The 14742-nt window shown below is 51.1% G+C and overlaps 1 protein-coding gene across 1 annotated transcript; it reads right to left on the reverse strand.

Annotated features, from left to right (window-relative positions):
* Positions 1-8799: 8799 nt before the first annotated feature.
* DNASE1L3 (deoxyribonuclease 1 like 3) lies at positions 8800-14742 on the reverse strand. Its single transcript, XM_059823306.1, has 8 exons — positions 14603-14742; positions 12829-12917; positions 12095-12187; positions 11681-11793; positions 11020-11132; positions 10489-10646; positions 9502-9598; positions 8800-9241 (listed from the first exon to the last, which is right to left on the reverse strand). Exons 1-8 carry the CDS (start codon positions 14732-14734, stop codon positions 9113-9115), a joined length of 924 nt encoding a protein of 307 aa, XP_059679289.1. The 5' UTR covers positions 14735-14742; the 3' UTR covers positions 8800-9112.

Below are 14742 nucleotides of genomic sequence, written 5' to 3' on the forward strand. Positions count from 1 at the left end.
CTATGTAGTCAGTAAAGTTCAAATTAAAACTACAGCATGCAGCAGCTTCAGGCAGACCGAATAACCCCCGGCCCACCAGCCGTGCAGGTAGCTGTGAAACACTTGGGCATAACCTTAGTGCCATTCGTTTTTTTCTCTAAAACGTTTTTTCCTAAGACAAAATGTCTGGCAGAAGTTTAAGCCGTGGCATAAACGTACTGGGCGGCAGTAGGCAGAGTGTGAATGGGGCATGACACAGCTGTGCCGGTTTTCCTCTGCGTAGACCCCGGGTACTGGGGGAGCGGAGCTGGGGACCGGCGTGTTCCTGGAGGTGTTGGCAGGGTTATAGGTCTGATCCCGGGGCGCTGCCAGCAGCATCCGCCGGCTCCTCCGGGCTCCCTGGGGTTGTTTGCAGAAGGTGGTTCCCGGCACGGCACTGCACCTGGGGCCGGCCGGCTCCGGCGCACGGCCATGGAAACCAGCAGATGTTTTCCCAAACACGGCTCCTGCTGGAAGCCCCGCTGAAACCTGAGGCGCAGCAGCTGCCAAGCACTTTCCTGCCCCAGGTTTATCAGATTATTGCCTTTTTATAGTTAACCGTGTTTCATTAGCTTTGTGCTATGTCAGCTTGAACCTCCTATTTAATGTTTTTAAACAAAACAAACCAAAAAAACCTGGATACAGCTGTTGGGTTGAGTAAACCTGAGAGCCTCGTGCCTGTGTAACTCCTATTGCCCAGTAACCCTGCTGTTGCCTGGCCTTCTCTTCCCTGTTACCGCTTGGCTTCGTGGTCTAATCATACTAGCTGAAATTAATGGGAGTTGTCTGTGAAGTTGGTGGATCCTGATTTGTTACCTTCTCTGAGGTTACCTCTAGCAAAAGCTGGGCTCCACTTCAAGTGAGCAATTGTGCCCTGCCTGGGCACTGACAGCTGTGGGATGGCCACAAAAATTAACTTGCTAAGGGCAGCAAGCACCCGGTGGTGTTGGGAAGAGGCTTTCGTGCAACTTGGCTGTGTTCATCTTTGGCAGCAGCATTCAGCCAACTCCACCAGCTCTGGCAGCTGAGGACTGACTTTGTGTGGGGCACAAAGCGGTGCTGTGGGGGGACTGTGCTCTGCTTTTGATCTTTGGTACCTTGACAAAGGTTTCCGTTTGCAGTGCCCACCTCAGCAGGCAGCTGTGGGGCTGGGTGTGATCAGGACAGCATCCACCGCTTCTCTTCTAATCAGCGCCTTGGAGGCTGATCCGGGGGAGACGTGAGGTGTTTGACAGCCCCTCCACGCACATACGGTGTGCTTAAACCTGCTGACAGCCCGGCCCTTGCTTTCTGCACCACTCACAAACGTGAATGGATGCCTTTTGTTTTATTGTGTGTGATACAAAAGATGCAAGAGGTCTTGTGTTAGCTGGGGGAGGCAGCATGTCACAGGCCAGGCTCTCTCAAACATTCTCTGACAGCAATAAGAGGTCCCTGTTTGCTGTGGGCGTCCTTCGTGCTGGGTACAAAGCTGCCTTCTGCAGGGCTCCAGTGCTCGCCTGTGCATCATTTTGGGGGAAAACCCCGGGCACAGCCACTTCCAGCTGCTGGCAGGTCCCAGGCTGCAGCACACCTGCTCCAAAGCTTTGCCTTCAGAAAGGCACTAAAGAGTCTCCTAACTTTTCTCTAAATATATCCCGCTGTGTCTCCAGGGTTGACCCAGGCTTAGGGGCTTTGTGCCCAGCGAAGAGGCCGTCTCTTCACCCCTTCTTGCTCTCCCCAAGCCCTGCTTCACACGTCCCTCTGGAGCAGTGGCTGCGGAAACAGGGTTTCTCTCACATTTTATGGCTGTCTAGTTACCAGATGGCCCTCATTCCGTAGGTGGCCGTGTATGTGCTTCATTTTAGTCTTTTGAGTGGACTCACTGATATTAAGCAATTGCACACGTAAGTAAAATTAAATGCACATTCATAGTGCCCTGGTGTGACTTCTCAGCCCCAGCATTACCCTAGCAGCATGGGTATTCACTTTTCAAAGTTCCTTCAGCCTTTTTGAAATAAAGTATTAAAGTACAGCTCCTTCCAAGAGCCATAATGCAGTGTTTTGGCTCAGGTCCTTGCCTCGGGCAGGGGAGAAGGTGATCCGTCCGCAGCCGGGTACAATCTGGTCTTCTCCTTCTGGTCTTCTCCTTCATGCCATTATAATAGCTCTCCTGCATTGTCACCTGGTATATTTTTGCAATGTAATAAGCACCGGGTGATACTGTTTAGGATGTAGCACCAAGTGCCTTGCTTAATTAGTGGCCTAAATCATGTCCCCTGTGATGCGTGTGCTGGTGAGCTCGTGGCAGCTGGGGCGTTCGGTGCCTGGCAGGGCTGAGCACAGGGGGCACGGGCAGAGTGGGGGCTGAGGCACATCTTTGCCCTTTCCACTATCACTGTAAGTGATTATCTTTAACAAATTAAAGAGATACAGATTTAAATTATTTCAATAATTTAAATTTTTAAATCTTTAAAATATTTCAAATTTTAAATTAATCTTTGGTTTATTTTAAGTATACATGTAGTATTCTATATATATCTTTAATATATTAAAGATAATCCAGTATACTTAATTTTTCTGGAGGTGTTACTGCAGCACTAAGCCTCCAGGCCATGCCAGGCCTGGGACTGCACAGAGTATTTTCGATCTCCCTTCACCCACTGAAGAGTACGGAGCTGCTCTGGCGTTTATCAGGTATATTAGCGATGCGGGTGGTGGGGCTGTTGCTTAGCAAGACTCTGGTTTTGGTCAGATTGTGCAAACCCTGTAATTAGTTTTCCCTCTAATTGTCTGTGGAAAGCGAGACTGTGAAGTTTCCAATCCAGAACCTGCTTTTTTCTCTACTCTGTTTCAATTTCCAAATGTACATTTCTTGAACTGATTTGATTTTGTTTTCAATTTTTTTTACCGCACATTGAAATGTACTGGTAGTACAGACAATGCACCTTTCTTACTTAAAAAAAAGGAAACAAACTAGGTATTAATCACATTTAAAAGCCTGTCCAAAGTGGTAAACAGACATCACTTGACAAGAACTGGGATGGAATTGCCTGAAACTGTTAATTCAGGGAATGGCACAATGCTTTTTTACACAATGTTTTTTATTTGTTTGAAGAAAGACTCTTCCCAAAGCATTTGTTATCATGACAGCTGGCTGCGCTGCTCTCTCCCACAGGCCAAACAAAACCAGTTGCCCAGTTTGGCCTCTGCCAGGTCAGGGAGAGCTCTGGACCCACTGGCACGCAGGGGACCAGGTCTTGCAAAGCTGCCGTCAGCATCCCCAGCTGTTTATTCTGTTCTCTGTGCTAACTGGCTTGGAGGATCTTATTTTTATTATTTTTCTTATTTTATACATCTCCTGTCTGCATCCAGAGGAGCAGAAAAGAGTGTCTGAAGTTTTGCCGCCGGCAGTGGCGGTGCGGGACGTGCTGCGGGAGCACCCAGCCCTGCCGTACTGCTGCGGGCCGGGAGCAAACCCACCTAGAACCCACACCTTTCACCATCAAACTCTCCAACTCCTGTAAGCAAATGCTTAATTTAAAAAGTAATTTTTCCCTGTGTTACAGTAACTTAGCGATATTCCCCTCCCCGTTCCGCCGCGAGGTGCCACATCTTCATGGCTCCATCTGAGCTGGAGAGGAAGCAGCAGGACAGGCTACAGCAATATTTTTCTCTGCAGCCTGCAGTAATCATTAATATTCAGCAGGTCCCTCTCGCAGAAGGTTATCAAAACAGCCCCGCTGCCAGCTTTCCCTCTTGTGCGGGGCTGTTTCCCCAGGGCCCCCTGGGAAAATGCTTTTAAATGGCTTTTCAGAATTTCTCAGACTTTCAGAGTTAATTTTCATAGTCGTGAATTTATATCGCACACTTAGGAAGAACATTGTTGCTAAATCAGGCTGGATTTGTAGCTCGTGTCGCTATTAATTTGACCAGGATTTAAAGCACATTCCTTATATAACATGAATGAAAGGCTAATGCATGTGATTTTTTAAAAAAAAAATTGGTAGGCAAAATATGATTTAGCAGGACTCAGAGGCATGGTGACAGGTCTTTCCTGTGATGAACTGCCTTTCTGCAGGACATTGGTACTGCAAGTGTTTACATCCATGCTTAGCTGGAAGGGTGCAAATTCTTCGAGCCCCGTGGAGGAGCTGGGAGGGTGTTTCTTTCTGACAGTGGTGGCCTGCTAGGGTCTATTTTTTCGAGGGGGTGGGATTTTGCATCTGGCTTCACTGAAAATGACTGGGGTCAGGCCCTCCTCCCAGCTGAGACGCACAGAAAGCGGTCACATCTCAAATGCCAGCATTTGCAGGGCTTTTCAGGGAAGGTTTCTGTTTCCTTTGCCAATATGGAAATTAATTCCTATAAATCTGTCTGCTGACTAACAGAAAATACCCTGCAATCACCAACAGCTGAGGCCCCATATTTAAAATGACACATGAAGTATTTAACCTTGTTTTTCGCACCGGGCAGAAAACCAGACTGCGCAGACACACAAAAGGGCGTTCATTGTTTTATACCAGGTGGTAGGGGGGAGGTTGTGTTGCTGAACCCTCGGGACAGTGGAGAGGAACATGGGCTAAACCCGGCCCCGGGGGTCGCAGAAAGAGCCCCTGATCCAAATCGCAGTTTGCCCCAGCACCAGAAAAGGGGGTCGGTGGCGTGTGCCGCAGGCGGGCACGGCAGAGAGGGGACGGGGGCACTGATGCTGGAGCGGCCTCGCATCGCTCCCAAAGCCAGGTACAAACCACCAAAGGGCCGAAGTAGAGTCACTGAAAGATATCCCGAGGGGCCGGGCAGGCTGGAAAGGCTGGGATCGCTGCAGGACTAAACCAGCCGCCCCGCCGCTGTTGGTGCAGGGGTGGCAAGGGACACCGCGGTGTCCCCTGGGTGGATGTGCCCCAGGGTGGTCCTCAGAGCCGCTGCCTGCAAGCAGGGCAATCTTGTAAAGGTCATCGCAGTGTGTTTCCTGGTTAAACAACTGTGGGCAGCGAGTAAAAAGGCCTGGAGCCAAAAAACGTGCTCCCTTCTTGTTGCACAGCGCGTTTCCAGGCACCGTGAGACCGGGGACGCTTTGGTCCAGCTGCGGGCCGGCTCTCGGCAGTGGAGAGCTCTGTGCAGAGCACGTACGGGGATGCAGAGCTCTGAGCTGAGGATGAGGCTGAGGGTGAAGCCGTGTCCCCTCGCTGCCACTGGTCCCCCCAGCTGCGCTGCGGCTCCGGGCTGCGCGCGCCGCGGCCCCCCCAGCCGCTGGGGGTACACGCTGCCGCCAGGGGGAGCCCTGGTAATGCCGAAGGCCTGCGGGGCCCGCGGCGGGGGGAGAAAGCGGGGGGGCCCGGGCGAGGGGCTGGCAGAGGCTGTGGAAATGCTTTTAACGACCCGGGGGCGGAGAACAAATGCGAATTCCGCATTGTTTTCCGTTTTGAATAAAGGCGGGGAAAAGATGACTGCTGCCTGCACCTTCTGCTCTCCACCTCCTCGGCCCGCTCGGCGGGGAGAGCCCCACCGGGGACCGCTGGAAAGAAGGTCCCCGCGGGTGCCGTGTGGGCACCCCGGGAGCCCCTGCTCCGCTCTTGGTCCTCTTCCACGGCGGATGCCCAGTCAGCGAGGGGCCGAGCCCAGCCTGGGGCACCGAGCTGCTCCCCCGATCCCCCCAGACGCCGGGGGAGCCGTGAAGCACCGGGCCTGGACCGACTGCTGGTTTCGGCAGCCCCAGGCTGGTAGGCGCTTCCATTTTTCTGCCTTTGGTCTCGCTATCAGTGCTACCGGCCCTGCTGTGCGATAGCGTAACACGGCCTTTCTCGGCCTTTCTCAGCTCAATTGCTTGCTGCGCATCTGTATGTGGCTGCACGTCTGTCCACGTGTACATCTGTATGTCCAGACACAGGATGCATGTGGCTCCCAGCCTAAACCCCACCAGTGGTGGCTTCGGCACCTTCTCTTCACCCATCGCCCACGTGGCGGGGAAGCAGCGGGAGCTTTGGAGAGTGTTCAGGCTTGAACTGCTCCTGTTTGTGTGTACTTTTGCACAGTTAAACTTTCAGGAAAGCAAAGCAAATGTGGATGTAAACCCAAATAAGAGAGGCTGGGCTGCACATGGGTATTGCCGTGCCAAAGGGCTTCAGAGCTGGGGACACTTGCCCTGATGCAGAGAGGGGACAGTCCCCAGTCCTGCTGACCCCTGTCATTCTGTGCAGTTCATTAAACAGCACATCCCAGCATGTTTGATTGATGGTGGTTTATATAGAATTTCTTAATGTTCCCATAGAGCCGCTTGTTCAATCACAGTGCATGCTGCATTGGTCTGTGTTTGGGGATATACAGACCCTGAACAAACAAGACAAGTGGGTCTCTGTGTCCTTATCACTGCCAGTACCTAAAAGCAGGCAAAAGGAGGTACACAGAGCCTTGCACAGGGCCAAAGGGTCTCTCGCCCTGTGGCACAGGCAGAGAGGTGCCGGGGCCCTCTGGGGTTAGTAGAGCAGTGCCACGGCCGGGTAGAGGACACAATCCCTGTTCAGCTGTGTCCAAGGTGCAGATGGACAAACCTAGCCAGTGGAGATGACAGAGTTTATGGAGGAATGGCAGTCCTGCCCCAGGCTGCTGCTGTGGGTTCCTGGGGGTTTCCCTGCCAAGGGACTCACTCCCCCAGAGCAGCAAAAAACATGCTTGTGTGGGTTTCGGCAGGGCGCGAGGCAGCCCTGGCTCCGTCCCTGGCACAGGGCAGCAGGGGCCTCCTGTGGGGCTGGGGACGGGGGTCTCCGTGGGGCGGTGGAGACCTTGGGTCTGTGGGAAGCAAGGATGCCTCCAGCAACTTGCATTGGAGAAGGGCTTCCCAAGGACCCAAACCTGAGGAATCAGGGGTCTCAGCACTTTTTGTTCAACTGCACCTTATCTGCTCTGTGTTCTCACCAGGCCAGGGCTGCTGTGGAGGAAACAAGAGTTTTCGGCTTCTGAAGAGCCTCTTTGCTTCTCTCCCAGCCATGATCTGAGACCTGGCTTGCATGAGGCAAAGTCTGTCCAGGCCCTTTTGGATTCCCAGTGTAAAACTCCTGTTTGATCACAAATAAAGCTCAAGAAGCCTCCTTCATCTAAAGAGAAACTTTGTTCTAGCTGCAGAATACATCAAGGCTCCTGCAGGCTGGAACAACTGAAAAACCCCTTTGCAGTTGGGACACCTGGGTAATGATCCCATGGTGGGGAAAATCTAGAGAAGACATAAACTGTTAAACATTTTAGGATGTATTTACAATATTGCCTAATGAATCTATGGAATATATACAGGAGTATCTATAAAGACCGACCGTGCTGACTGTACGAGCTTTGGACACCTCCCAGCCCCTATCAAATGTCACGAGCCGAGCGCAGATGCTGTCTGTCTGCTTTGAGTCCCACAAAAGTGCAACCCAGTTCTCCACAGAGGAGCATCATTTTGCATTAAGATATCTGTCTGCTGGTCAAATGCTCAGCCTCTCTGCAATAACATCTCCAGACTGACAGCCGCTAACATCATGCCTGAGGCTGCAGCCAGTGCAGCAGCTACTCTCTGGCCACATCTCTTATCTTTAGATGCTGGGTGAAAGATTATATTTGATGTCACAAATAAGGACAAAGCTTTTCCAGTAAAACTTAGTCATATTTACATATTTTTCATAATTGAATGTATCCACTATTACTTCCCTGGAGTGTGATTTATTCCTTTGTGCATTGCTTCTTTCTGAAAGCCGAAAGAGAGTAGGGACTTATGTAGGACTAAGATGTGAGGCCAGAGACTTAGACTGATTTCAGCCTTCACATGGGCCGTCACTGCTGTCAGCCAGACAGTGGCATTTCTGTAAATATTCCAGTGTAAATATTTGTTCTAAACCAGGCTCTTTCTCTCCTTTTGCCTTGGCTGGAGTATAACCGAGGGAGCTTATGAAATGCTGCGTTGTTTCAAGATTAATTGCTATTGAAAGTTGGGAGGTTTGTTGTCTGCCCTGCACACTCCACCCTTGGGATAATCTCCTCTTGATGTAGTTTCTTTCCTCAAATTCTTTCTCCCCAGAGAGGGAGTTTTGCAAAGGCCAAACTGTTTTCCTCCCCTAAAAGCCTATCTTGTTTTTAGCCCTCCCTGCCCCATCGCCAGACAAACTGGGGGGCGTTGGTGAAGGGAGATGAATATTTGCCTCTACTAACAGTTGGATTATTCCCACTTTTCAGATGCCATCTGTGTGATAGGGTTTGTTTTGCACTAAATACAGCCTGTGGGCTGAGCTGAGAAAACAGATTGCTATACCACTATGTTAAATAATCATCATTAAAGTCTGGTTCATCGAAGAACTTTAGGCTGCCATGGAGAATTTGTGGGGGGCGTCGGGGAGGGAGATGCAGCTCACTTCCATGTCAGGATGCTGAAATCAGATTTTAATTTGAGTTTTCCTGACGCTCTCTGTTGGCACTGTCACCTGGGATCTGCAGGACTTCTCACCTGCGGTTTGCAGGCAGGGTGATGGCAGCTGGCAGGCAGGCAGGGGTGGGAACCACCCGTGCCCTCTTCCCGCTGCTCCCTGGCTGGGTTAGTGCAGAAAAGGGGCTCCCACTGCCTGTCCCTCTGTCTTTCCCCAAGCCCTCGATGCTGTGAGCAGTTTCAAACCCAGACCAAGCAAATACTCTAAGTGCAGCTACATTTTCCCTTGCAAATCACCAGGCACAGGCCTGTGTCCCGCCGGTCGCGGCTCTGAAGCATCCACACACACGCGCGATGCAGAAAGGTCCTTTTAATCCCTCTGTCCCTGCAGAGGAATGGCAGAGCTCCAGAGCCTGCATGAATGCATGGAGATCCCTGCCTGTCAGCCCTTACAGATAAAGCACACAGAAGTATTTTATCCTTGCAGTAGCTCTTTACATTGTAAGTCTAGTGTGTTGCTTCTAGCTGATTTATTTTCACGTACAATAAGGAAAATAACCTGAAGGTTTAGTTCACCTTCTTACCCAAAATATTTGAAGTTTAACAAAATATTTGGGGGTTTTTTTCCACTAAATATTGCACTTGCTGTATGTCTACACTAGTCTTCTACAAGATCTGTTGGCATCCGTGTATTTCCATGTCACGTGAGAGGACTCAACACGCTCATGAGCTCGAGCGGTGGCTCTTTCTTGGTCTCCTCCTCTTTGAAAACTGTGATTTCAGCCAGTTGAAGAAGCCGCCTCTTGTTTTTAACTCAAACTCTACAGGGAAGTGGTCGCTCACCCCCAGCGCCTGCAAGACAACGGCACAGAGCGGTTGGGATCCAGCCACCCACACTCTTTCCAAACCCTGCTCCAGGGGGTTTCACCACACCGGCAGGGAGGTGGATGCGCAGTGGTGCATGTGGGGAGGTGCAATATGAGCATTGCATCACTTTGGGAGGATGCAACATTTTATGGATGAGACCATGTTCAAAACTGCCTGGATACCGTTGGCTTTGCGCTCCTGTGTTAGCTCTTGCCCCACTGCTGCAGAGGCCATGCTGTGCCTACCTGCTCCTCAGTCATCTGAAAGTCCTTCTGGAAATCAAAGATGTTGACAGAGTGTGGCACGATGGTGTGGACAAGCTTCTGGCCGCTGACCACGATCCTGCAAGGAGCAAGGGAACAGGATGCTGTTATGGGGTGCCCAACCAGCAGCAGCCATGCTGCACCGAGCCGGTGGCCAGAGAGGTGGCCTTGGTGGAGTCACAGCTACATATGGTTTGTCTTTTACCATGGGCTGCCTACTTAGAGATGCCAGCACGTGCTTTCTGCTGAGTTTGGCTGATTGCTTTCCTTGGGAGTGAGACACATAAATACCTTGGCAGGTGTTGGCCTTGGAAGCCAACACTAAACCCCAACAGTGCTGCAAAGTTCGAAGCCATACTTGGGACACAGAAATCATAGGACACCAATGACCAGAGCCTCAGTGAAGTCCTGCTTTGATCCAGAAACTCATTATGCAAGAGGTTTAAGTCTTGACTTGCTTTGAGCTCTAGTAAGCTGATGTTGTCCTTGCTGAGGGAGCTGCAGGTAGCAGCAGGACTCACCACGTGCCCAGGGAAAGTGAGACGTCCCACCTCCTGAGCAGAACTGGATGTTGCATTTGTCAAGCCCAATTACGAATGCAGGAGCAAAAACCATGGCACAAAGCTGGCACGGAGGAGGTGGCAGCGCCTTCCACCTGGATGTCTGCAAAGCTCTGCAGATGAGAAGTGCTGCCTAATTGCCTGTCATTTATCTCCACCTAAGCCACAGCAACGGCTGGTTCTTGTATGAAATCTTGCCCTTTCTGCAAAACTGCTTGCCACCAAGCCTACAAAGTGCTTTGTGCTCCTGACTAGAAGTATGCAGATCTCATTTCCCCCTGGACACTATTTTATCTTTGAAGGCCTCATGCACATTTGCTTTATCCGACAGTCACTGACACCTTTCCATATATTTTTTTTTTTCTCAGAGAGTCGTAAACAGGGAACGGTTTGGCAGTGAACCCTTTACCTGTCATATGGGCAGCTTGTGCTTCTCCTCACCGTCGTGTCATTTTTGTCGCCAATTAGCCAGACAAATTCGGAGTGAGTCCTCAGCCGGATGTTGTTCCACTGCTTTTGGGGAACGTAGCTACATCCAGCATTAAAGTCCCCCATGACGATGAAGTTCTGGAAGGTAGGAGGGTTTTTGAAAGTAATCATGAGGACAGCTCTTCAAAAGAAGACTGGCAAGGACTTTTAGGATCAACAGATCCTCCCAATAGCCCATACAGCTCAAATAGTGAGCGCTCATTGAGTGCAGTGGGGCTTCTCCTTTCTGCTGGGTGCACCACCAAGGCATGCTGATAAAACAGCAGTTTTATCGGGAGATCAAGTTTACCAATTAAAATGTGGCGAACTTGATGAAAATATATCAAAGAGATACTCAAAATCTGGGGCTTGTTATCAACGGTTTTAAGGTTATCAGGCTGTGAATAGCGAATAGCATGCCAGGTGACTCAGTCCCAAAGCCGCTGTTAGTAACATTGATGTGTCAACCAACCTCGGTTTTCCAGCGCTGTTTTACATCTAAGTACACATCGTAGAGCTCATCAATCTCCCGTACTGCTGTCTCCGGTGTGGTGTGCAGAGGGATTATAGCAAACTCTTTGACAGCTTAAAAACAAGGCAAAAGAACAGTAAGAAACGTAATGGTTAAACACACACTGAATCACAAAAAAACAGAGATTGACTTGGAACCAAGAAGGGTTTTTGAAGAAGAAACAGCTTCTGTACTGGCTGTGGATCAGAGGCGTTTGCTGTGTAATTGCACAGTGCTCCCCGTCAGCTGCCCAGCCGATGCTGAGCTGTGACACGGTGAGGTGCTGTGTCAGGGCAAGGCAAACCCTGCTCCGACACCCATGGCAATAGCTGCTCCTGGGGCCGTGCCAGCGGCATGGAGCACATCCACTAAACCACTGCCTGTGGCAGCGGCAGAGGCTTCCCTGGGGCTGCCGGCTGCGGGGCTGCGGCATGCGCTGAGCTGCAGGCGGTGCTGGAGGCAGCAGCCCCAAAAGCAAATGCAGCTCTTGTAAGGAAATACAGCATGGGGTCAGGATGCGGCCCCTTTCACCTGCCCCCACCACGTGCTCGGGTCCAGCCAGCACCGTCTTGCTCTGTGAGACTCCCCAGTGGGAGAACAATTTGTTTCTGAAACATCTCACCGGTTTTTGGAGATTGGAACCAGACGGCAAAGGGCTCTCTGGAGAAGGCATCCTCATCCCCAGGCTGGGTGTCAGGGTACTGGTAGGTTTGTTTCACCGATACCAGGTGTTGCCTGCAGCAGAATAAACAGGATAGGGGATATCACGCTCATGGCTCGCCGGGATGTGTCTGACACTGAGTCTGTGCTCTGACCTGGGCCCTGGGCCATGGTCTGGGATGGATACAGCCAGGCTGGTGGCTGCGCCTGGGACGATCCCTACACCCAGGCACAGCCCATTCCACCCGCACAGCCTGCACCTCTCCAGCTCCCGCAGAGCAAAGCCATCACCACCATGTCCAGCCCATCTCTACGGGGCTGCAACACGGAAGGGCAGAGTAGGGACCTGGCTCGTTGGCGAGGGGAGCTCGCTCACCTGTAGATGAAGGCGTACTGCTCCTTGTAGCTCTTCCTTCCCAGCCTCTCGCTGACCACACAGCTGTACTCCTCCTTCGGCCCCTTCAGCTGACTGGAAGGAAAGTGGTGTTCCTGAGTTTATTTCTGCATTCACAAGGGACTGAGGAGGAGATAATTTTGCCTGTGCCCAGGGGTATGGGACGCTGCCTGCCTGACCTCAGAGGTGGGCGGTAGAGGCAACAAACCTTTCTCAGGACCTGTGGTCCGGACCTGCGCTCCATCGCTGGCTCTTTCACTCTACCCGCTCTCTGCTTATTGCAGCCTCGGTCTCTCTTTCAGCTGGGTTTCACATCCAGCCAGGCACATGCTGCTCTTCCCTCTGGACTGTCAATCCAGGCAGACAACCCCTAATCTAAAGCAATTCCTAACCCTGCGGAAAGGCAGCTGCCCTGCTGCAGCCCAGTGCTCGCCAGGCAAGGGCCTTTCCCTCCCTTCTGTTTTCCTTTGAGAATTAAGCTTTAACAAATTGAATCTAACTTGGTTATTTTGATTTAAAAATATGTGTCCTACAGTGGTCTGGAGCTGGCTCTGCTCCTTGCCTTCAGCAAGGCTGCCAGAGCCTGGTCCTTCCTCGACGGCTGGGACAGAGCCCGGACCCTGAGCTTTCGCCCCGGCAGGGCGGCACGGAGCAGAGCACGGGCTCTTGTTAAGCATCTTTCCCAATATTTGCCTACTTGCCCGTGGCCACCCTACCTGGTGAGCTTCTCCACCAGGAGAGGACAAACCCGGTTCTTGTTCTCCTTTATTTCCATCAGCAACATGATGTCACAGCGAGAAATGATCTGCAATGAGAAGGAGCAGAAGCAAGTTCGCACGCAGTGGGCTTTGGAGGGTTAGAAAGAGGTTAGGAAGAAGTGGTTACTGGTGCAGGGGAAGTCCTTTGTGGAAGAAGCGGTGCCCAGCCTGGGGTCGTGGGAGGGGGGCAGCGGCTGGAGCAAAGCCCTTCTGCTTTTAGAGCTGCCTCGTGTCTGTGTGGGGGCTGGGAGAGGGAACTCGGGACTGAGCGGTTTTGGGTTTGTTGAAAAACTTTTGCACTTGCCCCTAGGAGGAAGTGTGGAGGGGAAGGGGCAGCGAGAGCAGCTGCTGCGAGCCCGCTCTCCCCCCCCCACTGCTGGGATGCTGCCCCCATTCCCCCCCCCACCTATGGTCCATCGCGCTTTTCTCTCCTCCCTGCCCCTTGCCACGTAGATTTTCTTCTCTGTTTCAGACTGGTGCCGCACACAAGCATCCCAACTCACTAGGTGCCCAGGTGGATGTGGCAGGAGGATTTGGGGGGGCATCGAGGAGAGCCTGTTTGCATCTATCATCAGTCCACTGCGGTGGTTTCCATCCTTTTTCTGGTGTATATACCCCTAAGGTTTTATCGCTGTGCCGTGCCTTCCGAAAGCTGCGTGTGCTCTCAGCATTCACCTCTCCCAGTCACCTGTTGCAGACCCCTCTGAAATAGCCCATAGAGCCCAAAGCGACCCCCCGGTCTGAAAACAGGGTCCCGGCACCCCTGGGCTGCAGCACTGCAGAGGAGCCGCAGGGTGCTGGGGAGAGGCGGGGAGGCTGCCCCAGCCTGGCTCAGCTCCCACAGCCCGTGCTGGGATTCCCCATAGGAAAGCCCGGCTCACCCCACGGCCCGGCATGCTCAGGAGCTTCCTTCTGCCCCCAGTTTTGTAACTCTTTGAAATTTGTGGGTGATATTTGTGGACAAAAGCCCCTTTATGCCCTCTAAAACTTGCAAAAAATTAATATATTGCCCATAATTTAGTATATATTGCCCATAGTGCTGACAGTATAGAAAGAACAATCCAGAAATGCAAACCCCTCTTCTCCAGCTGTTTGCAACAAAAGGATTAAAGCCCAACTAAACAGCGGCATTCCTTACTGCTGCCGTTTGGCACACGCAGCCCTCCCATTAACACCAAGCGCTGCGTCCTCCGTTACTGTGGCATCTCAGAGGGGACCTGCAAAAGCTTTAAGTCCAACACTTGATTCTTTTAAAAAGCTGAGTTATCTTCAGCTGCTGTAGAGGAAGCCTGATGGTGAGGGTTTATTTACATAAATTAACAATCAGGCTTTTCAATTTGGTACCACGCTTTAATATGATACTCTCTGCTGTCCTAAGAATACATTTAATTAGACAAGAATATTTCAGAATAATTAGCACATAAGCAAGGTAAATAAAGTATCACAAAACAAAGTTCTGTGGACAGAGGTTTTCCTCCTTTCCTAACTCCATTTCCAAAGGAAACAGCAAATGTTGTTTCTGTTATATTCCCATGCAGGCTAAAATAACAGCAAACACCCTACTCAACCACAGGCTGATTTTTACTTTAAGAGTATAAAATGATTTAAATTATTAACTCTTTTTCTTTTTTACTTGAAATTCAACTGTGGAAAATAAATAAAGTGCAAGACTATGTAGCTAAGAAATCCTCAGACGGCTCAATGTCTGTCTCATCCAGGCAAATGAACGTACCTTTACCACGGCATCGACAACTTCAGGTCTGGCTATTTTTGTTTCTCCAAAAGACCTCACGTTAAAGGAGCAGATTTTTAGGCTCAGAGATGGGTTGAAATTGAAGAGTGAAAGCAAGATGAAGAGCAACATCTTCAGGG

This window comes from Gavia stellata, chromosome 12 (genome assembly GCF_030936135.1).
Source record: "Gavia stellata isolate bGavSte3 chromosome 12, bGavSte3.hap2, whole genome shotgun sequence".
NCBI lineage: Eukaryota > Metazoa > Chordata > Aves > Gaviiformes > Gaviidae > Gavia > Gavia stellata.